Consider the following 25321-nt stretch of genomic DNA (forward strand, 5'->3'; position numbering starts at 1 on the left):
TTTTTACTTATTTGTTTTACTAAGAAACTTCTGGGGGTTGATGCCAGTCCTTCTTATGTGTTTGCCTCCTAAAACCATTTCCAAAGATATTTAAAAGACAATTTTGGGAAAAGAAGAATTTATAACGCATTCTAATTGGTCCCATTGGGACCGGGAGCCATTGCAGATTTCCACCCTGAGAACCCGGAGACCAGGGCCTAAGGTAACTTCCTGATGCCCAGAGTAAAGAACGTTCTGCCTTCTTCCCCGGGCTTGGCCCACATTGGGGCAGCTGGGGACAAAGTCAGGCCTGTTTCTGGCTTGGCTGGGGGCTCTTGCAGGCACAGAATCCTCTTGCCTGCTTGTGCGGTAGTGATGGAGGCCCTGTGTGCTCTGCCTTCAGAGTCGGGAAAGCCACTCTGGCTGACGGGCCGAGTTCTGGTGGGTGGGCAGGCAGGCAAAGCCCATAATTACAGGAAAGCAGCCGTGGGCATGTGAGGACAGGCCTCCCGACAAGAGAGGGCCCTGAGTTTCGACACTGGGTACAGAAGGCCTTCAGGATGGGGGAGGGGTGGTTATATAACTGTGACGCCAGAGTCACGGAGAAAGTGACCTTGCTCCACTCCACTGCCTGGTTCCTCCCCACTCAGAAGGACGTGAAGACCTAGCAGCCCTTCCTCTAAGCTTGGCAGTGGCCCTCAACCTTATCAGCATCAGGGTCACCTGGAAAGCTGTTAAAACACAGACTGTCAGGCCCCACCCCTGAGCCTCTCACTCAGGAAGCTGGGGCAGTTGGGGGGGGCGGGTGCAGAGAATTTGCATTTCTCACAAGTGCACAGCAATGAGGCTGATGGAGCCGGGCCAGGGGTCCTACTTGAGAACCACTGCTCTAGGGTTTAGTGAGGACAGTCTGCCTGGGCCCCCGATTTGCTGTGTGCCCCTGGGCAAGCGTCTGAGTCTCTCTGGACTTCTGTTTTTCTCAGAAGAAGTCAGCCCTTTGTCTTTGAATAACTAAGCCCCACCTCTGCGTTGAGATGCCTGATACCATTTGCAGGTAGCTTAGAGATCCTCACTTGAAAGGCCCAGCCCTCGGTACAGGGTTTCTATCCCGTGGTTCCAACTTGCTTCTACCACGGTGAGAGGTGAGTCTCTCAGGAAGAGACGGGCACTTTAAGCCTTATAGGGGTAGGACAGGCCAGCATCTCTGGGCCTCAGCTTTCACCCTGCCTGCAAGAATCTTGAAGCAGTTCACTAGCCTGGTCTTCGGGATCATTCTGATTCCTTGGGGAGGTAGGTGGCAGAGGCTCATTTCAGTCCCAGGGATAAGGCATCTGCGGCACGGAGACTTAAATCAAAGTCATGCATTTGCCAGGGATTCTCCTTTCTCATTGTAACATCCAAGTGGCCTGTGAGCTTCCTGCACATGGGGTCCTGCAGCCTCTCCCCATGGCACCTAGGACAGGAGGGAACTCATGGCAGATGCCACGCACAGACTGACTGAATGAAATGAACAAACAAATGAGCAATGCTTCCTTTACTGAACCGGCCCCAACGCCTGTCTGTCAGCTGGCCACCTGGTTTTCCATGTATGACCTCCTTTGCTCTTCAAGAAACAGTCCTGAGGAGATAGGCAAGCATTCTTATCTCTGTTTCACAGGTGGGGAAACTGAGGCCACAGGAAGGTGGCCTGACATGCCAGCTTTACTAGTGAGTAAAGGGCAGCAACAGAAAGGAAAACAGGCTCCATACCACAGACCCTCAGCACAGCCTCCCCCAAGCCTCTTCAGTTTCATTTCCCGTGTCCCTGGCTGAGCCATTCTGCAGGTAACAGCAGTGGAGGTGAAGCTGGGAGAGGGATGAGCTAGGAATCCAGGGCCTCCCTGGTTCTGGGGAGGGGGTAGGGCTGGGGCCCAGCCTGCAGGGAGGTGCTGAGGAGCACTGGGAATACAGTTTCATTTTTTCCAGAAATTGCCAGTTCAGTTGACCCAAGTTTAAACTGTCCCACTTATATATGGAGTTTTTTCAATAAATGTATTAGAAAATATTTTGGAGATTTGTGACAATTTGAAAAAACATCTTTTCTCCAGCTTCCTTTATTGTAAGAATACAATACATAATACATATAACATGCAAAATACGTGTTCATCAACTGTTTATATTATCATAAGGCTTCTGGTTGACACGCTATGAGAAGTTAAGTTTTGAGGAGTTGGCAGTTACATGTGGATTTTGGACTGCACGGGGGGCGGTCAGCACCCCTAATCCCCCATTGTTCAAGCGTCAACTGTATTTCCTGGGGACCTGCCTCAGGCCTGCTTGGCATCACATGCTAACACACCACAGGTGCCCTTAGCAGGCTAGACTGCATGGTGGTACCTCCAGAGCCCAGTACTGTGCCTGGCACATGGTTGATGCACAGTCAATATTTGTGAATATTGAATAAATGAAGATAGACTTCATTGAAGTTCCGGGTCTAAACTTACCAGCTGTGCAATCTTAGACAAATCCTTTACCTCTCAAAGCCTTGGTTTCTTCAACTGTAAAATCAGACTAATAATAATCATTATAATAAAAAACAATAATGGCATAGTAGTTAAGAAAATAGACTCTGGAGCCAGAACTGCCTGCATCTAAATCCCGGGTCCACCCTATGCTGCTGTGTGACGTCAGGCAACCTACTAAACCTCTCCGTTCCTTGGTTTCCTCCTTGATAAAGTGAAGATAATCATCGTATTTACGTAGTGTTGTAGGGATTAAAATGAGCTTTTATGTGTCAAGTGCTCCATCCACTATTACTAATAAGCCTTAACAATGATGATTCTATCTTTGTGCATTGGTAAATTAAATGATAACATTTAAGCTACAAGTGCCTAGCAGAGTGCCCAGCACAGAGGTGCAAGTGCTCAGTAAACAGTTACCGCTCTTCTTATCTTGGCACCCACTGGCCATGGCCCTCTGTGTCTCTTGAATCACACGTAGGAAGTGGAGGCATAGGGTCTGAAAACTGCGGTGGTGAACAGAACGGGCCCATTCCCAGGAGCTACCAACCCTCTTTGAAGGGCCCCAGCGGGAGAAGGTGAAGTACTGCTAGTGGCCACCGGGGGCAACAAAGGCCTCCTCCCTCTCTGCCCTGCTGAGGGTTCCGAGTTCTGTCTGTTGTTGGTAATAAAAGGCAGGTTGACTATTTCACCCTGCCCATAGGCAGGCATTCTCCTGACATGGGTGGTATTTGCCTAGATAACACTCCTCACTTCTGAGAGTTAGACTCCCAACCCTGCATTTACCAGCCACATCATCTTGGATAAACCCCTTGGCTTCCTAAACCTCAGTTTTCCCATCTGGAACATGGGGATAGGAGGGTTTGGTGAGTTGAATGAGCTAGAAAGGACAGTCCCTGGGGTGAAGGGAGTGCTCAGTGAATGACACCTTTTGCCAGGGTAGCGTCATGGTTATTAGCATGGACTCTGCAGCCAGACTATATATAAGCTTGAGACCTGCCAGCACTAGTTGTGTGCTTTTGGGTAAGTGACTTGACTTCTCTGTGTCCATTTCCTCATCTGTAAAATGGGTATGATAATAATAGTGCCCCTACCTCCCGGGTTGTTGGGAGGATTAAATGAATGTGCACAGTTCTTAGAACAGTGCCTGGCACATATAGTAAGTGCTATATAAATGTTTGTCCCTATTATTATAATTCATAGTATTTTTTATGTTATTATTTTTATTGAATAAGCTCCAACAGTTTTAACTTCTTGCAGAAACCTCCCTGCTTGACGTGAACTCCCCAAAAGGGGGCTTAGAGGAGATAGGGGAGATGCAGCCCCTAGACAAGGAAGGACTTTATTGTTTTGTTGCAGTTGAGAATCTAACTTGGAGCCCAAAACTGTTCAACAGGCAGGGCCCAGAGGCCAGCTGCACTCTGTGAAATGCTTCAGTGCCCAGCTCTGCCTAGGCCTGGGCTAAGCTTTAGCCTCCAGGGGCAGGTCCTTTAGAAGCCTCCAGAGGGGATCAGGACCTTTGCCAGCTTATCTGGGGCCCTGGGAACATAGTCAAAGGGTACCAGTGAGCCCACGACAGGCACACAAAAGTCTCCAGCCAGGAAAGCCTCTCCAGGACAGATGGCAGGATAGATCTCTGGTAAAATGCACTGTGCCCCAAGGGCAAAAGTCTTAAGTAGGTTTGGGGGAAAATCCAGCTAATCATCCCCACTGCACCTGTGCCCCAGAGTCCTACTGGGATGGTTGAGGGAGATCAGCACGGCCCCTGCTGGTGGCCTCAGCCACAGAGTCATCCCAGGGCCTGCCAAAGGATGTCCCAAGTCGCTTTGGAGTGCTCAGGAATGGATGGGAGCATGCAGATCCCCATGCAGATAGCAGGTAATGCTTGTCTGGCTTAGAAGTAATGGGCACGTCACTCTGGCCTCCTCCAGCAATGTCCCTCAAACCTATTATTTGAGAATTTACCCTGCACATCATTCAGAGCTCTGTGTGTACCTCTTGTCATTGAAACCTCCCACCATAACCCTGAGGTAGTGGCCACGATCATCTCCATTTAACAGATGAGGAACCTGTGGTTTCCAGGGATGAAATTGTTTGTCCAAGATCCTACCCTAGTGCATATCAGAGCCAGGATCTGAATCTGGTCCTTCTGCCTCCATGGACTGTGTCCCCGGCCCTCTGGGGTGGGCAGCCCCCATCCAAGATGGCTTCAGTGACCCCTGCCTCCTGATATTTATGGCTTCCTGTAATTCCTCCCATCAAGTGAGGGCAGGACCTAGCAACTCACCTTTAACAAGTGCAACAGGGGAAAGGTGATGGATGTCATTGCCAAGATTAGGTTTCAGAGAAACAGTGGCTTCTATATTGTACACACCCTCTCTTGCTCCTTCTCGGAGCCCTCTGGTGGAAGCAAGCTGCCATTCTGCCAGTGGATCTATTGCTCTGAGGGTGGCTTTCTGGCCAACTGCCAATGAGGAGCTGAGGTTTTCAGTCCAACACCCGCTGAGGAACTGAATTTTGCCAGAGCCACACAAACGGCTTAGGAGAAGATCCTCCCCAAGTACAGCCTGGAGTTGACTGCGGCTCCAGCTGACACCTGGCTTACAGTCTATGAGCTATGACAGGCCCTGAGCCAGAGGCACCCAGCTAAACAACATCTAGATGCTTGACCCACAGACCCTGAGAGATAATAAATGCTGGTTGTTTTAAGCCACAGTTTGGGGATAATTTGTTACACAGCAATAGGTAACTAATACACTTGCTATGGCTACTAGTAACAACAACAAAAAAACATAACCACACAACCAACATGAGAAGGATAAAGAAGACTGACTCAACCGTAGTGGGCAGAGCAGAGCTAGAAAAGCCCTCCTCACATCTGCTACCCAGCCCTTCAGTTTTCTTTTGCCAGTGAGGGTGCTTAAAGGCCCTTTTCCACAGTCCCAGACAAGCTGGGGGCGGGTGGGAACCTGGCATTGTTACTGAGGTTCCCAGACTCCTGGGAAGTGTTGCCAGGAGTTCATGGGAGTGTTACACACAAAACTGTGCAGATTCCTAGGAATCCAAAGTTACCACCTCTTCTTAGCTGCAGGTGTTTGGTGAGAGTACAGAAGTGTTTGTTGGTTGGAAGATCTCAGTAAAACCTCTTCTATAAATACTAAAAACATAACCAAAAACAAAAAACACCTAAAAAATTCCGGGAGGCTCAGATACTGAACATCAAGCAGATATATCAAATATAGTGGAGTCTTTTCGTACAGTGTTTCTGGGTATTGTTCCTTAAGTCAAATACATCATGTCCATTTTCTCCTGTGATCTGAAGGGAGTTCCCCTGAGAGTGAAGGGGCACTATGAGTGAGAACTGAACTGATTCCTTGAGTCCCTGTCCCCAGCCTCCTTTGTATTTTCTTTCATGGCCAAAGGTCAGGATCATGGGGACATTGTCTGGCCTGGAAGCTCAGAACCAGCACAGCCTCCCCACCCTCTGGCTGGACTGCCCATCTCCCCTCCCCCAAATTCCCACTGTGCCTTTATTCCTTAGTGAGTCGTCCAGAGGATGGATGGGGACAGTTCCTGCCACTTTTCCCCACCCCCAAAACCTCCCTTCCAGCTGCCTGGCAGAGGCCGGATACATCGTACCCTTGTGTTGAAGGATGCAATAAGCTAAATCCCAGGCCCAGCTATCTCCAACAACAATTCCCAGCATCCCCCAGGGAGGTTGGGAAGATCCTCTGGGAGTAGGACCAGCGACATAATTTGTGGATCCCAGTGCAAAAGGCACGTGCAAGGCCCCTGGTTCAAAGTTATTCAGAATTTGAAGGCGATGGCAGCAGAGCATTAACCTTAGCGCAAGGCCTTCTGCACAGGTTGCACACTCAGAAGCTGGCTCTGTCTTGAAGTCTCCAGTAAATACCACCCCAGACTCGTCATTCCTGGAGAGCCTACCCAAGGCTGCTCTGGGCAGAAAATAGGTTGTCCCTTCTTGGCTCCTGGATGTCCTGTTGCAGAACTGAGCAGAAATGTCTCCTGGGCCCAGGGTATCTTCATAATCAGAAACATACCTCAGGGAAGAAATACTCCCATGCCAAAGACACATGGTTTTCTGGAAGGCTGCAGGCTATTGCTCCTGCCAGTGGTCTGCCTACTCCTGAGGTGTGAGCAGAGAGGCTGAAAGGCTGGGGCTGACTGGAGGAGGCCTGGACATCTGGGAACCCCGAGAAGGCATTGGTATCCACTGCCATGTGAATTCCTGGTCCTGAGTGTGGGGAACGCGTGCACACACACACACACACACACACACACACACACACACACACACACACACACACACACACACACACACTCATCAAGAACTAACAGCCTCACATCCAGCCAGGCAAAGCCTTACTGAGTGAGGAGAGCAGTGGAAATTTCCCAGACCTATGGGCTTGAGAAAAGGCGTGGATTATTGAAATGTGAGTAGAAAGTATGTGCAGACTTCTGAGAGGCTGCAGAGGCAACCACTGAGGGCAGCAGGGGGCTAGATAGACAATTCTAGATGATATGCCCACTTTGTTGTTCTTTCTCTCCCTTCTCCTCACTCTCCTCTTTCTTCTAAGTTTTAAAGAGTGGCCAACTTTTCAAACTTAGCTTACATATAAAAGTCCACAGTCCTAGTAGCTCTAAAAAAGAAAAACTAGAACCTCTGGTAATACTACAGCCACCTTTCTGCATGACAGCAATGTACTCCCTCCTCCATGGGGGTTGGTGGCCTCTTGTTTGCCACAGTCCCCACCACTCCCTAAAGTCTTCCTGACTCCAAATCCACAGGGCAAGTATTATGCATTCATGTGTGTGCTGCTGTTTCCTTGTTAGGGAGTTAAGAGGAAAGTGCATGTCTCTATCAAAAGTGGCAGAGTAGAAGGTTGACTAAGAGTCCCAGGTACTTCAAGAAATATAGGAGAGAGCCTGTTTCTTTTTGGAAATGAAGAGGCTTCCTCTATGTTGAAAGTGCAAAGAGTGTCTAAGTCAAAAGATTAAACCTCAATGCCCTTATGAAACAAGTTTCAGCAGCCCCACACACAGCCCACCTCCCTCATTTATGTCCCCTGTGGGTCACGGAAGTCATCTGAAACAGAGGATCCTGTCCCAGATGTCTCCAGAAGGCAAGGGCATTCCCAGCTCCCCTCCCCAGGATGACTCAGAGCCATCTTCCTTTTGTATCCCAGCAAAGGCAGAGGAATTGGGGGATTCCCAGCTTCTCCTGTCACTTGGTGTGGGGTCGGTTTCCTTGCCCCAGAGTGGTATGGGTGTTTAACCCCCTGGGTAGTTTTCATCCCTGGCTGGGCGCACCAGGGTTTGGTGTCACCCACCGGCCTTCCACTGGGCAGTCAGGGTTCCAGTTAGACAGGGATGGGGGTCTGCGGCAGCCCTGGGCCAGTTTCCCAGCCACTGGGAGGGTGAGGAAGATGTGGGGGTGGAAGCTGGGAAGGCCCTGACGGATGGTGGCCAGGCCACAGTGGTTGCTAAGAGGTGGAGCTCCTTGCCTACGGACAGGAAACCGAAGCGTGAAAAGTGTTAGAGACCTGGGGTGGGGGAAGTACTTTGTTTCCCACAGCTTGTTAGAGGGCCATATGCCAGTGACCTAGAAAATGCCAGAGCTCAGATCTGGGCCAGTGGGAGCCAAAGGTTACAGAGGCAGGACTGGGAAGCTTAGGGTGCATGCTGCCTGGGAGGAGGGCTGGGGACACCCCTGGGAGTGTGTAACTCCTCACCTGGCTGTGTAGCCTTGGCTCTGATGTCTAACAATAGGGGGAAACCAGACCTGTCTCCTGAGATCATTAGTCCTTCTAAAGAGCTTCATAATCCCCAGATCAAAGGGGTCTCAGAGCTGCAACCAAACGTACTCTGCAGGGAGCCCTGCCAGCCACTGGGGCACCCACTCCAGGGGACAGATGCAGATTTGCAGACCCTTCAAGGTGCTACCTTCTAGAGGACTTGTCTGGCCTGGTCACTGTGCACCCCCGCCCCCAACTCCTGAGGTCCAGGTCCTGGCCTCCCCTGGGAACCACCTCACCTGCCACTTGCCTGTGGCAGAGGTTTTCATTAGCATCCCTGACGTTGGATGGGATGGGAATTACTGGTGCCCCATTTTGTAGATGGGGAAACTGAGGCTTGAGGAAGTGCAGTGCAGACACAGGGCCCCCCCCCCCCCGATCACAGTCACCAGGTGGGTATGGACCGTATCAGTTTTCTTCCCCCTGACGCAACGAATGTGCCCAGTATTGTATTCACTTAAAGAACGGTCACACAGAGGGGGCTGAAGGAAAAGTCCCAGGACTCCCACCCTTTCCCCTGCCCGCTGTTTCTGCCCTCTCCCGTCCAGTTCTTGGGACGCCAGCATTTTAGCAAGGCTGTCACAAGGGTGTCAGAAGACTGGACAGACACAGGCAAACTGGGGTACCAGCAGCCGTTCCCGATGCACTCACTTGGGGCTTTCAAAGACCTGGGCCCAAGCCTGGCGCTTCCGACCCCTATGACAATGGCCATCTTTCTCACCCTCAGTTTCTCCCGGAGTGACCGTGCTGGGGGTGCACCGAGGGGCCGGGCGCACTACGGGGCGACGCGGCGCGCCCAGGCTTTGGGGCGAGTCTGGGCGCCGCCGGGGAGGGGGCGGAGCCGGGGCGGGGCGGCCGGGCGGCCCTCGGCGGCCCGGAAGGAGCGGGAGGCGGGGCCGCGGGAGTTGGAGTCGCCCCACGTGAGAGGCGCGGAGGCCGGACTCCTCGCGTGCGGCGGCCGCGGACGGCCCGGCGTCCGGCCGCACGGAGAGCCCCGGTCCGGCGCGCGGCGGCGCCCCGCTACGGCGGCGGCCCCTGGGGCTCTGAGCCGGGCGCCCGCCGTCGGACCCCCCGCGCCGCCGCGGGCAGCGCCCCCCGGGCACGCGGCATGCGGGCGGCGGACTCGGGCACCTGGGAGCGCGTCCGCCAGCCCTCCGCGCAGGGCGAGCTGGTGCCTTGCTGCGGGCCGGGGGCCGGGCCGGCGCGCCCCCCGGGGCCCGCAGCCTGCGAGCCGGGTGCGGACGCGGCGAGGCCCGGCGACTGGCCCCGGACGCCCGCGGCTCGGGCGGATGGCGACTGCAGCCCGCCGGGTAGGTGCGCGCCGGGCCGGGAGGGCGGCGCGGCCGCGGGCCAGGGGAGCCGCCGGGGCGGGCGCGCGGGGGCGCTCTTGGCCGGCTCGCGAAGCCGCTGGTGGCAAAGTTCTCGCCGCACGGAGCCCCGAGCCCCGAGCGCTGGGCGGGGCGGGTGCCAGGGGACACGCGCCTGGGGCGGGGGCTTCGGCGTCCACGGCTTTCCCGCCAAGCCCCGAGAAAGCTGCGGAGGGAGGTCAAGGCCACGCCTGCCTCCAGCGCTGCCTGGAGACCCACCTCTGCATCTGAAAGGGGTCAGCCCCGCGCCAAGTTGGGGTGGCCCGCTCTGCCCGCACCTGTAATCCACCTGGCAGCCCCATGAAGTGCCAGGAGAGCCCCGCTTGACCGCCGCCCCTCCGAGAGGCAAGCGGTGACTCGCGTGTGCTAGGACCCGAACGGTTTCTCCTGACTTGAACGGCTAATGCAGAAGGGGAAATCGCAGCGGTGGGGATGGGATACAAATGCAGTGGTCTGATTGTGTATCATTGGCTGATCCACTCCAAGCGGAGAACAGCGTTTTAGTGGTAAATGTTCCGAGTGGGTGCGCCCGTTCCATTCTGTTCCGGTCTCAGCTGCCCCCATCCCCACCCCCAATTAGGTCATGGGGAGGGCCCACAGGAACCCCTGGATCTTCTTGACTCCGAGATGGGAATAAATTCAGATGGAAGACAAAGGGCTTCTGACAAACGTCTCTCATCATCGGTTTGAAGTTTGAATACTTTTTCCAGGACAAATGGGAACTGGGGGGAGAGGCACAGCATGATTATTCATTATTTCTTGAACACCTATTGTGTTCCAATAATTTACATGTAGTGTCTCCTTAAAATCCTATCTCCGCCCTGGGAGGTGAGGCTGTGTTATCTCCATGAAGATAAGGACAGAAAAGGCTGGAGTTTAAGTAACTTGCCCTAAGTCCCACAGCCCTAAAGCCATTTCAGATTTGGTCTCTGAATTGACACCAGAATGCCTTTCCTGAGCAACGGGCTCACCAGCCGGGAAACAGTGGCTTATTTACCTAATAATTATTTCTTTCCTGTGAGAAAAAAGCCAGGACCAAGTCCCCCTAATTCCAGGCTGTCTGTAGTTGATCTCCTCAGGAGACAGGATCCTGGGGGTCATATTTTTAGCCACAGGAGCAGGGACCACCAACCATCTGGCTCTCATTAGCTGTGCTTTTGCTGGTGTCCTGGAGCAGTTCAAGTCTTGGGTCACCAAGGGTCTAGAAGGGGGACACTTGACTCTGAACTGTTGGCCTTGGGGTTCGCCCTGCTGGGAACAGTCCCACCTCCTCCCCAGTTGCATGGAGCCGTTAGAGTCCAAGAGAGCTTGGTATAGAAGAGCACGGATGCAAAAAATGAGCAAATGGGAGAGTGTGGGCAAGTTGCTTGATCTCTTTGAGACTCAGTTTACCCATATGTAAAGTGGGGATAAAATAAAATAATGTCAGTAACATTTTCGATCCTTGAAAAGCTCGTGTCTGCAAAGCACCTTGCCTAGTTCATAGTTGATACTTACTGTTAGTCATCAGCTTCACTTGTGGGGCACCTGTCAGTTTCCCCACTGACTCAGTTTCCCCTTAGGATGTGATGCTGTCTGCTCCATCTCCACCCTCCTGAGCTGTGTCAAGATGGTGCTTGTCTTGCCTATAAAGTACTTCAGTGACCCAAGGCTGACTTGTGCCTGGTGGATGTTGTTATTATGTAACCATGTTGAAGATGACTGAGTGGAGATAAATATGTTGACTTTCTGTCTTTATCGACTCCATTTGTGTGTTCATAATAATAACATCCTAATGACAAGATGTAGCTGAGAAAGACCCACCCCTGAGCTCTGGGGCTGGTTATAGTAACGGCCTTCACGGTGTTCTTTTAGGGCAGAGAGCAGTGATCACCTTTCCCAATTTACAGATGGCATCCTGGCGAGGGACAGGATCAAAACAGCCTCTAAACCAGAAAGTTGTACAACTCTCTCTACCCCACCCCTTCACCCTCTTCTGAGAGGTTGTGGGGTGACTCACCCCAGGATCTCAGCACACTGGTCCCAGCTGAATGTAATGCTTGGTTATGGGGCTGAGAGTGCCCCCATAGCAGCCAGTCTGGGAATTGGCACATTGAGGGGTGTGGAACCAGGATGCTTGCTTGGCAGGATGGAGGTTTGAACACCAACATTGCTCAAGCAGGGTGTTCTGAGATTAGCAGGGTGACAGGCCCCATGCAGGGGACAGCTGTGACCTCCAGGGTCGGGCCTCTCCTAGCGGAAGTTACTGTTCTTTCTATGTGTACCAGGGACCAGAGCAGAAGATGCAGAAATCAGACGCCTGCTCAGCCTGCACCCCATTCAGCCCCAAATCTGACTTTGCGATACTCTGCAGCTCAGTCGCCCTGTTGGTGCAGTGGGAACCTCTCCATCTAAGGGTATCACCCCAGAGCCCCTGCAGAGAGACCCAGGTGCCCACTGAGGTTCCATTAGGCCGAGAACATGAATTATTCCTCCTTGGTTGTCTGTCCATTCAGTCACATTTCTTGAGCACCCACTCCTGCCAGGCACCTTTGCAACTGTCAGGGACAGAGCAGTGAACCAGACAGCAGCAGCCCCTGTTTCCATGGAGCTTCTATTCTGTGGGAGGTGATTCCAGTAGGCAGACACGCACAGGATGTGTCAGGGGATGGAGGGTAAGTGCTATGCAGAAAAATAAAACCAGGTGAGGGGTTCGTGTGGTAGGAGCAGGTGCTACCGAGTGGTTAGGCAGGGTGGTCAGAGAGAGAAAGAGTGCTCGAGAATGATGCGAGGTGTATGGGTGCTGAGCTCCTAAGATGAGGGAAGTTGCCCATCAGCTAAAGGTACCAAGTCATTTTTTAAAAGTTGTTGGTAATTAGTAGCTTTGTGGACAGGGCACTTTATCTGTCTTCATCTGAAGCCTATCCAGGCTTCCAGGCCCAGTTCAGATGTCATGGCCTCAATAAACTTTTCTTGTAACCCCCAGCTTCAACAGCCACAGGACTTCTAGAGTCTCTTCTACCCTCTACCTTATTTATCAGTCATTGGAGTTGTTCATGGCTCCTCTTGTCCCTCCCCCTCACAGAAAGCCCCCTGGAGGAGGGCAGTAGGTCCTTGTGTATCTGTGTACTGGCTCCCAAGGCTGTCCTGTACCCTCCCTAGGGCCAGGAGTGGTGCTGACTGAATAGGACACTTGGTCTGAAGCAGTCTCCAGCGATCTAGGGCGGAGGGGCAATTGCTAATCCCTTCCATACAGGAGGAAATTGGTGCACAACACAGTTCAGTAATTTGCCCAAAGTCACCCAGCTGGTAGGTGCTACAGCCAAGACTTGATCCCAGATTATAGACCTCTAAGCAGTGTATAAAGACCTTGAACTGGTCTTAAGAAAGTAGACTGACATTAAGTTTCAGGTCTCTTTTGCTTTAAATTTTTATCTTTTAAAAAAAAAAAAAGCTTGTCCTCTCCTTGACATTCCTTGTTTTAAGCGACTCCAGCATTTGCTTATCTTTGTACCTTAGCAGTTTCTGCAGCAGGTCAGCTTCATGTTATCCGTTCTGTAAAGGATGTCTGCTGGGGTGGAGGTGAGGTTAAATCTCCACATTGAAATTGGGGATGCTCTTAGAAAGCCACCTGCTCGGACCACAAAGGTTGAGTGTGAGCATCCTTGACTGAATGGGACAGAAACAACTGGAATTTGACTGTCCTGGGCAATCAGGAGTGAAAGTAAGTCACTGCTCTTGAAGAAAATTCACACTGGCTTTGCTAGGGAGATCTCCTTTGCCCACTCTGTGTGACTGCTCAGCGACAGGGACTAAACCAAGGCAGGCGGCACCCGTTAGTGGGTAGGTACAGAGCACCCGCTTTGGAATCAATTCACCAGCTCTGCTACTTACTAGTTATGTGTCCCCAGGGAAGTTATTGAACATCCTGGGCCTCAGTTTGCCCGTCTGTACAATGAGATAGTATTACCCACCTCAGAGTTGTTGGACAGGAATCCGTATGGTTAGCTACAGCTTTAATACCTATGCATCCCAATGTACTTGTGACATAAGAGGGAGAGGAAATTCCAATTTATCAAGAGTCCAAAAAACTTGATTGTGCATGTGTGTGTAAAATGTTTAATTTTCTTTGCAATTTGAGATATTGGGATTTGATGAGACAGGTGATTCTGCAGGACTGGAAGCTGCTTATTTGGCCTTCTAAGGCATCACGAAATTTCCATAATAGTCACCATACACTCTTTTATGTTCTCTGTGATATTCCAGTTGAGTTAATTGGATGATTTGCTGGGACCCGCTGGCCATTCTGGAGAAAGAGTCGACTCCCCTTTTAATCATCTTAGGAGTCACCGAGCACCATGGCTCAAGGAAAATAACAAACACGACCCTGGAGTTAGCCCCTCCCATCCATACCATGACCAGAAGTAGGAAGTCAGGTGCACGGTGTGTACACAGATTTAAGCCCCAGCAGATAAGCAGACCCACCATATCATTAAAGCTGGCCAAAGCAATTGTCCCGGGGATGCCATGTTCACTGCGAGTTACTAAGGTCTATAAAATCTCCGGAGAGGATGGCAAGCCATGGTTACGAAGTGTGTGCATGTGTGCCTGCCTGTGTGTGTAGTTATTTTTTACGAACTTACTCTCTGTAAATGCACAGCGTGTTGAGCGTGTCAGATGAGCGCCTGGCAGGGAGGGGGAAAGTCAGGCTTGCCACCTGCTTACCAGGACCACTTCTGCACCCCTTGGGGCAGCTTCCATGAAGGCAGGGACTTGATGCTTTCTCTGGTCTGCTGTTTGGACGCGTTCAGGGGAGGCCAGTTAGAAGACACTGACTGTAGCAATTCCCCAGAGTCCTCGCCAACAACTGGCATTAGCCCAGCAGGTGCTGTGAGAGCCCCAAATCTGGGAGAAATTCACAGCCAGAAGGGTATGACAGGTAGGTACGTCCCACCTGATGTCCTGGCCCTGTACTAGGTGACACCCAGCCGGGGCTAAGAAGAGGAGGAGCTGGTGGGTTCGGTGGCGGCGACCCTCCGAGCATGTCCTCTGTGTCCACGCTGGGCTTCAGGGACTGCTTGGGGGAACACCCATCACCTGCAGGTGATGACGGCCTCGTCTTCTGTTGCTGCCTGGATTGGGAGGCTGGCTCCGGCTCTCCCAACCAGTTTGGGCTGTAATTTTATCTGAGGCATTGAGTGTGCTCAGTCCCTTTTAATTGTGCAGAAGCTTCAGAAAGCCCTCCCTGGGGGCCTGGAGAGAAGTGAAAACAACAGCTGCTGGCTCCTGTGCGCCGTCTTCCTCAGCACACAGCTCAGCCTCACCAGCGCACTCCTAACTGCAAAGTGCTATGTGCCCAGGCAGGGAGGAATCTTTGTTTGGGAAGGTCCTGTTAATGATGAAGAACCGTTTTACTGAGGGCTGCCTAGGAGCCCGGCTTTTGTTATTCATCCCTGTTGCTCTTCCCCCAACCGTGTAAGGCAGCTGGTAGTCTCACAGGTAACACAGCTGAGGCTTAAAGAGGTTGCACAGGTTGTAGTGAGTGGCCGTTCCATGCTGCCTGCCCCAGGACCATTGCTTCTCCCCTGTGGTTTCCTTCATCAGCTGACAATTCCCTCAGGGCCCCGCCTGGGCAGGGGCTGCAGTGCTGGGAGTCACGGGGTTCTCTCCCTGGCATCTTTGGCATGCTGGCTTCCGGTCAGCCAGAGGTAATCGGGAGTGAGGCCTCTGCAGCCCAGAGCTGTTCACGTGGCTGCAGGAGGCTACCCACTTTTCTGCCCCAGCCAGAACCCAAAGAGGCCAGCCGGCCCATGATGGGGGGTCTGACTCTGGCCATTTGGGAACCTAGTCGTGAGAGGGAAACCTCAGCAGGGATGGTTCCATTCCCTCCCTCTACAAAGTAAGGAAACTGAGGTCCACAGTGAGGAAGGGACCATGTGACATGTGACAACTTACAAATGCACAAGGGCATCTTGCCAAAACTGGGAGTTTTCCCTCTTCACCCACTTCCCTAATTCCACCTGACCCATTAAAAGGGTCCCAGACTTTAAGGACCACGGAGGTCTAGGGTGCATGCCGGTGTGCCAGTTCTCAGGCTCCACCTCTCAGTGCCAACTCTGTACGTTTGGGAAGGGGCCGCCCAGGAATCTGTATTTTTATCAAGTGCCCTGGGTGATTTTGATGCAAGGGTTTCATGGACCAGACTCTGAAACTTCTCTGCCCTTTGCCTTTCTGGGATTGGGTTAATTTCAGAGTAAGAAACTGGGGAGGCCATATTATCTGGTTTATCCCCGGCATCCTTATATGATATAATGCTTAGCATCTTTCAGCACCAACACATGTCCCAACATGGATGTTAAGTATATGGACATCCTACTTAAACCTCACGTTTTCCTTTCCTAATCCAATCCCTGCCTCCCCCTGCCTGGGGAACACTCATTTCCCAAACCTGTTCAAAAGAGGCACACACATGTGTGACACGCATGCAGTCACAGGCCTGTCCAGTGGTGAGAAGGTGACCAGAGTAAGACTTTGGCCTTGCTCAGACATCCCACTCCTCCACCAGGCTGCCCCTAGCATTCCCACGCCTTTCCGTTGACCCATGTTCCTTCTTCCTTGAGCTTAATGCTCCTTGAGCTCCTTCCTTCCGGAGGGGCCAGGCCCTGGGCTGGGTGCTGAGAAGACGGTGGAGACCACACTCTACCTGTGGCTCATCCGGATTCCTTAGATTTGGTACCAAACCCACTGGTGGGGTTGCTCCTCCAGCCTCCCTGCCCAGCCCAGCTGCCCACCCTCCCTGCCCAACCTGGGTCCCTTTTGTTGTTGGCCCAAATGTTGTGTGTGTAGCGTACGTATTGAGTTGAATGGCTCATCTGGGCTTCCTCTTGGCGTCTCTCACCATGGCAATGTGCGGAGGAGAGCCATGCAGTGGCAGGTGGGATTCCTATCACTTTAACTCCTGTAGGGCTTTCTCAGCTGCTTTGGGGGGACGTCAAGGTGCCTGGGTGGAGGGTAGGGAGGCCCTGCTGGTGGCCCTCCCCTGCATAGGGAACCAGAAAAGAGCTGAGTCCCAGAGTTAATGGACTCAAATGCAGATTCTGGGTCTACCTTCAAGACTGACCCAGTAGGTCCAGGGTAGAGTTCAGGACCCTACACCTTTTTAGGGGGAGGAAGGAGAGGGTGTAAAATATACATAACAGAAAATTTACCATTGTAACCATTTTTAGGTGTATACTTCATGGCATTCACTCTGTGTACAGCCATCACCATTATCCATTTCCAGCACTTCTTCATCACCCCAAACTGAAACTGTTCCCATTAAATGATAATGCCCCAGCCCCCCAGCCCCAGCTCCTGGTCACCACTAGTCTTTCTGCCCCAGTGTATTTGCCTAATCCAAGTACCTCATACGGTATTTGCAGGACCCTACACTGCTCCGTCCATCCCTGCCCCTCTGCTGGTAGTCCTGGGGCCACACACAGAGATCCCTGTCCCTGATACTTTATCCCCGGTGTTTCTCTCACTTCCTTCTTTAAAACATGTCCATTTCCCAGGTGTGCCAGGAAGGTTTGGGGAAGAAATTAATTCGTTACATTTTTTTCTGTGATTAAGACCAGTATATTGTTAATACCTAGACCATTGTGATGCATTAACACATCATTTTGTTTGGTTGGTTTTGTTTAGTGCAGCTTTTCTTGAAGGCGTGTGGCCTGGGCTTGCATGAATTTGTTTTTCATGGCGTATTTGTAACTACTAAGGCTTAAGGACCACTGCCTGCTCTGGGGAATCTGCCTCGGGCAGAAGGTCGGCCTGTGCTGAGAAGTGCAGGGAGACATTCCCTTGTGGGTGTGCCATCAGGGTCTTAGAGAAGCTCCCGTGAGCCTGAGGTTCCAGTGCAGGCTGATGCCAGTGTCCTGTCCAAGCCCTCAGCTGCCCCATCCTGGCTGCCTCCATCTCTCCTTTCAGATTAAGGGCTGGGACTTTGGACCAGTCGGGTCTATGACTTTGTAGTCTGAGACTTACCACCTGCAGCCCTGATTATTCCCTGCTGCCTGTCAGCTTCAAACGTCTGCTCAAGGCTGATAGTCATCGCTGATCTCAGGGCCCACTTCCCTCCGTCCCCACGGGCCTTTTGCCCAGGCACCCTTGGCAGCATCTTAGACCGCCCCTGGCCTTGGCGGGCTTGCTTGGGACGTGCCCTTGATTTCCGCAGCACCGGCCCTCATCTTCCTACGCACCTTCGAGGACCTTCTAGCTGCACTAGTAGCCGACCGGGGAAACTTGCACCCCTCTTAAGTTCTGGGGCAGAACATCAGAGTTTCTTCTAGGGCTTCCTCTACCTGCTGGGCTGCTTCCCTCCTGGGCCACAGGGCCTGTAGGTGTAGTGTGGAAACATCTGTCTTCGGTGGAGTCTTCCCTCTCTTGCACCAGGCCTCAGTGATAGCTCGTTCTGATTTGCCCAGGATATTCTAGTTTCAGCACTGGCAGTCCTGCATCCTGGAAAACCCCTCCCCCCCAGGCAATCAGGAGGGCTGGTCACCCTGTCTGTACCCCAGCGGCTTTCTGACACTCAGCTGTGCCACAGTCAGCTGCTTTCGCTGTACAGAAGTGATCCCCCCAACCCTGTCCCTCCCAGCAGCGAAGGTGTCACCTGTCCGGCCTGTGACCCCTCTCCCTTTACCGATCCATTGGTCTTCGGCCCTGCTCTGTCTCCCAGCTCATTTGTGTCTCTGGGCATTGACTGGTGGTCCGACCGACCCACAGCTCAGATTCCAGCTCAGCACATCTTCATTAAATCACATCTGGCCATTTGTTCGCTTAATCTCGCCATAAATACTCGTCAGGCCCTGCCTGGGTGCCTGGCACTGACAAGCTGAGCCAAAACAGCCCCTCTGCCACGGTGCTTACATTCTGGAGGAGGGGTTTTCTGTCTAGAACCCTCCACTGGAACCAGAAGGAGGCCCTGCCTCAACCTCGTCCTGGATGCACCAGTGCTCCTGGTCCATCCACCTGCAAGTCTTGAGTATCTGCTCTGGCCTGGGTGTGGTGCTGGGTGCCACGAACAGCTGAGCGTCCTTCTGCTGCTGTCGGACTCAGGGTCTCCTCACTGTCCCGTGCATCGGCCGCCTCGTTCCTACCCTTTGCCTCCCCCTTCTTACCTCTGTTATTTCTCCACCCCATAGAAAGTCCATATTCCACCCTGTCCTGGGCCCCAACCCTTCTGCAGAGCCTTCCTTGATCATGCCAGCCCCTCTGAGCTGAGTCCTTGCATGGCCACAGGTGCATGTCATCTGGCGTACAGAGTACCTGAGACCAGGCACTGCACCAGCATTTCTGGAGGGTTTCTCTGGGCGCTCCCCCCAAACTGTAACCCTGAGGGGGGAGAGACCACAGGGCACTGGCACATCTGTGTCCATCTGTTCCACCTGGAGCACAGAGGTTCAGGAAATGCTCCACGTGGGAGGATATGTATGTGAATTTCTGAGCTGGAAGGACCTTGGGAGAAATCTAATCTGGCTGAATCCGTTGGCACACCTTTGGATGAGCGTCACCTGGCAGGTGGGGCAGCACCTGGGAACACCTGCAGCCACACCACTAACTGTTGGGCTTTTGAGGGATCAGTACATATATCCTCTTCCTCTTCCATTCTGGAATGTGGAACCCACCAAAAGACAGAGGCAGAAACAGGACAAGTGGAGAATGTGGCTCGGGTTTCCTCCCTGGGCTCGCTCACCTCACGCCTCTGCACTGGACTCTGTTCTCAGGCCTCGGTCTGAGGGTGTAAGATACTGAGTCTGTTTGTTGTTATGCCTGCCCTCATCCTTGTGTTGCCTGGTCACTGTATCTCTATAAACAAGTGGGCAGTTTGCATTTGTATCCAGAATCGAGTGTGGTAAAGCCCCTGGAATTCTTCAGTTCATTTATTCTGCAAATAATCCTGGTGCATTTGTGGAACTGGTCTTCTGCAGACATTTCGGGTCCCTACCCCAGCACCTTAGGACCGGTGGTTGTACTTGGCCCCACTTCTCCTGTTTGCATTGAAGAAAGTAAGAATCCATTGCATCAACAAGTCTTTTCACTGCTGCTTTGTTGTCACACCTAAGCCAAAACCCTGGTTACCTGGCACTGCCGCCAGCTGGGACTGGTTAGAGGAAGTTTGATGGCATGTTGGGGCAGCTCCAAGGGTGTTTGAAATGACCGGGAGCTCCTCTCCCCTCTCTACATGCCACGCCCTTGGAGTAGGCACCAGGGACTTCCCCTAAAGGCCGTGTGTCCCTGTGTGACCAGACCTCCCAGGTGCCTGGGCTTCTGTCTGTAGCTGACCCTGATGACCTCTGGGACAGAGCCCCACCCTCTTGCTTTCCCAGAGCCAGCTCTGCCTTCCTGCTTCCTGGGCTGGCTTGCTAGTCCTGTTTGCTGGGTCCTTTTCAGAGACTTGCCGTTTGCCAGGTGGACAAACCAGCGTTCTGAGTAGTTGTGTGCTTAGAGGGACCCTTGCTCTTCCTCCATCTCCCATGTCACCTTAGACACTCCCTCTAAGGTCTGACGTCATTTGTGCGCACTCGGTGGAAGTCATGCAGGGGAACCTGAGGCAAGGACTCCTGTTTTGCAGGGTTTCCTGCATTAAACGGCTCAGATAAACCAAGTACATTAATCACCCCATTTTACAGGTGGAGTAACCGAGGCATGGGGACAGTAAGAAATGTGCCTCAGGCCATAGAGCCAGGAAGTAGAAGAGGTCAGATTCAACCCCGGAGTCCAGCCAGACTCTCTCTACTGATTGAGCCCACGGTAGCCTCTCTCATGTCCAGTCTCAACTCAGCATGGCAGACCAGGAAGTGAGGGCTAGCAGAGAGACCTGGTTCCCCGAGGGGCCAGGCACGCTCCTTCTGTCCAGGCCCCAGCTCCAGTGGGCAGCTCCCAGTGGCTGCCTCCTTGGGCTGGGCTGCGGCCTTGTGGAATAGGAGACATGGGGCAGCTCTGCAAACTCCAGCCAGAGGCTCAGATGCGGGTGAGCTCCGCACAGGCCTCCCTGCAGCAGCGTCTCTTCCACAGCTGTGGCCTTAATGTTGAAGACAACAGGTCGTAGGAGGGTTCAGGGACTCTCCTGCTCACCCTGTGAGGTAAAGAGGCATGATCACCATCCCTCAGGGTGGCATCCGAGGCTCAGAGAGGCCCATGCTTAGTGCTCAGTAACTGTTTGTTAGTGAGAAAACTAACTTTGTATTGTTTGTGCTTCTCACTTTCCAACCACCTGCCCAGACAGTCATGGAGTTACAGGACTATATGAGTCACAAATGATAGAAATACCACTGGAACTGACTCATGGGAAGGGGAGTCAGTAGTTCCCCATAACTGAAATGATCAGAAGTAGGTCTGTCTAGCTTCAGGCATAGCTGTATCCAGGAGCTCAAATGATGTCATCTTCCAACTTGCATCTCTTTTGGGCTGTATCCTTTCTGGTGGCAAAAGTGACCCCTGGCAAGTCTAAGTAACACTTACCTTTCCAAGATTCCAGTGTAGAAAGTCCTTCCTTCCTGGTGTTTCTAGCGGGGAATCCCAGGACCGCCTCTCATTGGGTTAACTTGAATCATGTGATGGCTCTGAGCCAATCACTTGGTCTGCTAGCATGGAACGCATTGATTGGCCAGGCGTAGGTTGTGTGCCCTTCCCTGGAGTAAGTTGGGGTAGGGGTTGTGAGCCCCCAGCCAACCCCAAGTTCACAGGCTGAGAGTGGTACATTAGCCAGAGGAAAGTAGGGGAGTGTGTTTATCCCTAGGAATGGAAACTGGGTGGCAGAGCAGGGGCTGTCCCCTGCAGAATGTGAGATAATTCCTTCAGCAAGTGTGTGTGTGTGTGTGTCCCTTGCTGGGTGTTGTGAGGCTCAAAGGGGGAAGACCTGAGATGCAGACCCTGTCAGTTAATGCTTTGCTGGTTTTCCTGAGCACCTACTATGGCCCAGGCCCTGTTCTAGCCCCTGTGGAGAAATAGCTTTCTCCCCTATGAATTGTGCATTCTTTCTCCCCTTTCCCTTCTGTCTCTGTCCTCAAGGACCACCTAGACAGTTGCTCCCCTCATGCTCCTGTGCAGTCCTGGTCATAAGCAATGACCTTCTGTCCCTTCTCTCCCTCCCCTCCCCGTGGTTGCTGCTTTGATCACACCTGTCCCAGGTGGGCTTGTAGAAGGAAGCCAGGATCTGCTGGCTTCCTGAGTTTGGTGGGTTTGATTTGAGCACCCCCCTCCCAGGGCCTGCTCCCTGGACGGCCGGCATGAATGCATGCTGGGATGTCCCATCACCGGCCGCCTGCCACAGCCCTGTACTGCTGAGCACACCGAGGTCAGTGGCAGCAGCTGGTGCTTCGGGCATCCAGATGGCATCTGGCTTCTCTCAGCCTCTCCTTTGGGAGTCAGGTCTTCCAGGCTGCGTCTGGAGCTTGGCCGCCTCCCTGGAAACACTGATTGATCCCCCTTAGAGATGACCTGAATCCATACAGCAGGCAGATGCTACCTTCTCACAGTGGGGCAGGGGGTGGGCAGCCCAGGAAGGTAAGAATTTAGCAAAAGGGCATGACTGGCTCGCCTCTGTGCCTGGCATCGTTTAGGGCACAGACACTGGCTGCCCATTTCATTTGGTATCAGCCTGGTGGAGGAGAGGGAGTGCCCACACTGGGACGAGTACCTGGGCCCAGGACTCTGAATGTGGGGACATTGGAGACCATGTACCAAATACTCGGGGCCGTACTGCCTGGGTGCACATTGTTCCAAACTACTTAACCTCTTTGAGCCTCAGTTTCTTCGTCTGTAAACTGGGGATGCTATCCCTACCTTGTCGGGGTTTTGTGGAAATTAAATGAGATGGTGTATGCACTTAGCATGGCCATTGGCACATAGTAGATGGTCAGTAAATGTCATTTGTATTAGTTTCATACCAAAATGGGTGCTGGAGTGATATGAGGCTCACTGGAGAGATGACCAGGGTGGACAAGTCCAGGGTCAATGATGCATAGGAGATAAAGTCCCTAGGGCAGGGTGAGGTCTTGTTAGGGGGAGATTGTTGGAGACAGCATCTGTTCAGGCTTTGTTTTCCCACTCAGAGGCGGGCATCTGGCAGCAGCTTGTCAGGGACTTGGGAAGCGTGGCAGGCCCACAGCCGGGCCTGGGGGCAGTTGGGAAGCTGCTTAATCTTGCTAAGCCCCAGCTTCCTTACCTTGTAATGGGAATGATGGCACTCACCCTGCAGGCCTCGTATCCAGTCGATACAGGTAGAGCTGCTCTTTTATTAATAAGCCCTCTCAAATGGATTATGAATAATAAAGTTATGTTAAGCACGGGGTTCGCGTTGGCAGTAGGCAGGGGGCCTTTCCAGGGTGGGGTGTGTATACGTGAGGGTGTGTGCCCACTGGGAGCTCTTCTGCCTGTTGGAACAGTGAGGGTCTTGGCCATGACCGGGCTAAATGCTAGCCTTGTTCTCCATGGCGTTACGGATGCGGTCAGGGTCCAGGCACTGTGCTGAGCAGTGAGGGTAGGAGGTCCATGTGGAGGAGCACAGGCCATGTGTGAACCCCGGAATCAGAGGGAGAGTGATTGGCTTTGGGGAGCTCCCATGACTTCTGACGTGGGTTCTGACGGCTGAGCCTTCAGCCAGCCCTGCCGCCCTGCAGGGAGGACCCTGCCGTCGCTGCAGCATTCCCAGCCAGGGTTTCCTGGTGTTTCAGGTGTCCTTATTCACCTGGAGCTTGGCCATCTCTCTCCACCTCAGTGAAGCGGATACTTATTCAAAGGAGCTCAAGTCAAAGGAAGGCTTGTTGTGAAGACACAGCAGGCAACCTCAGAAGTCCAAGGCCAGCCACGTGGGGTCTGGACACCGACATGGGAGGCTGGGGCAGCACCCTCTCTCCACCCTGCCTCCTTCCTGTTACCACCCAAGGACTCCCCGCGCTGCCTCCCTCCACCTTATTCCTGTGCCAGTAGGCCCCTGGCCCCACTCTTGCATACCTTTCAATCTCCTGAATGCCTGGGAGACAGCGAATCTGATCGTGGTTTCTGCCTAACCAATAGTTTGGCAGACCCTGGCTCAGGTGACTGTCCTGGCAGGACCAGGTATACTGAGCTGCTTCTTTCCACGGGAAAGTCATTAACTTAGGGAATGTGGGGCACAGAAGGCAGGCTGACACATAGTGTCTGGTACAGGTGTTCTTCCTGAGCTTGAATGCCTTCAGGGATTGGAAACTCACTTTGTCTCCAGGCAGCCCCTGTAATTTTGTATTCATTTGAAGCCTTCACTCACCTTTATATTGATCAGTCTCATCGCAGCATCCGGCCTTTGGTCCTTGTCCTACCACTTGAGGATCTTACACACTAAATCTATTTCCTTGACACGATTACCCCTCTGACGTGAGAACGGCTGCCCTGGCTCATGAACCCGTACTCCTTCCTGGACCAGCTTCATTTCTGCATATGTCTTATCCCCCTAGCCAGGCAGAGCGTGCTCCAGGGTGGGAGGCACAGCGGCGGAGGACAGGGTGCTTGCCTTGATCCTCCCAGCCTGACCAGCTTCCAGCTCTTGTTTCCAGCCGGGAGCCCTTTCTGAGGATGGATGAGAGCTGCTGGAGCCAGAATCTCCTCTTGCACATGCAAGGGGAGAACGTTCCCCAGATGGAGCACTGTGTTCCTGCTCTCTTGAGGTTTGTTTAAGGGGACCCAGCAGGAGCCCAAAGACATCAGGGGGGCCCCCACTGGGAGCGGCAGGGAGGGAGGGAGCTAGAACTCCTCCGTGGAAAGCTGCTAGGGCAGGAGGTGGCTGGCACTATAGCCTGGGACTAGCTTGCTGTTCCCCTTTTGTGCTGCCCACCCTGCGCCACTCACCCCGTGCTGACAGCTCGTAGGTCCAAAGGAACCCAATGGCAAGTTCACATACTCCTTTTGGGGGGCCGTAAGCAGCATCCATGGCCAAATCAATAGTGCTTGCCTCTTGGCAAGAGGGTCCTGCGAACATTTGCACGCAGCCAAGAGATTACAAGAAGAGGTGGGTGAAGGTGGAGAGAAAAACTATACATTAAATGCCGACCAGTTGAAAAAGGAGATTGAATTTCTCTGCCTGGAAATGCTCAGCTTGAGTCAGCTACCTGTCAGTGTGGGATGGGGGTCTGGGTTTTTTCATCTTTTTCCCCAAAATGAGCTTTTTGCAGGTGTGCATGCAGAGAAAATGCTAATTTGAAAGAGATTTACAGCTTTCTCCAGAGATCCGGAGCAGGAGCAATTTCCTGAGCAGTGGGGTTATCCTGGGTTAATTTTCTTATTCACTGAAAAGATCTAAGCTGAAAACTCTCTGGCCCTGCCATGGTCTTTGCTCAGTTCCATGCTGTCCTCTTACCTGGAGAAGGACCAGAAGGCTGCTGTCCCCTTGTCCCCAACCCCCTGAGTTTGGGCTTCATGGTCCAGGGCTCATGGCTGAAGAATAACCAGAGCTTGAACTGAGGTTTTTGGATTCCCGGAATGTCTGCAGCTTTGTGCTGTCCATTGCGGGAGCAGTGACCTCACTGGCCTCACTAGCGATCAGCCTGCAATTCCAGAGGCACATGGCAGCAAGCCCAGGGGACACAGGGCACTTGGTTGTTACAAGTCGAGTTAGAATGCAAGCACCTCTTCCTGGTTAGGACACTTACCTCTTCAATTGGCTTAT

The 25321-nt window shown here is 52.8% G+C and overlaps 1 protein-coding gene across 7 annotated transcripts in view; it reads left to right on the forward strand.

Moving 5' to 3' along the window:
- KAZN (kazrin, periplakin interacting protein) overlaps positions 1-25321 on the forward strand; it is a 1067116-nt gene that overhangs the window by 911130 nt on the left and 130665 nt on the right. Inside the window, exon 1 of one of the 7 annotated variants that reach the window (XM_036914291.2) lies at positions 9215-9603. The exons of 5 other annotated variants lie outside the window; for them this stretch is intronic. In XM_036914291.2, the coding sequence (XP_036770186.2) occupies positions 9402-9603 (202 nt within the window). In that variant the 5' untranslated portion in view covers positions 9215-9401. Of the gene's footprint in view, positions 1-9214; positions 9604-25321 lie in introns of those variants that run through there. One more of the 7 variants, XM_036914294.2, reaches the window with a different exon arrangement.

This window comes from Manis pentadactyla, chromosome 4 (assembly GCF_030020395.1).
Source record: "Manis pentadactyla isolate mManPen7 chromosome 4, mManPen7.hap1, whole genome shotgun sequence".
Classification (NCBI taxonomy): domain Eukaryota; kingdom Metazoa; phylum Chordata; class Mammalia; order Pholidota; family Manidae; genus Manis; species Manis pentadactyla.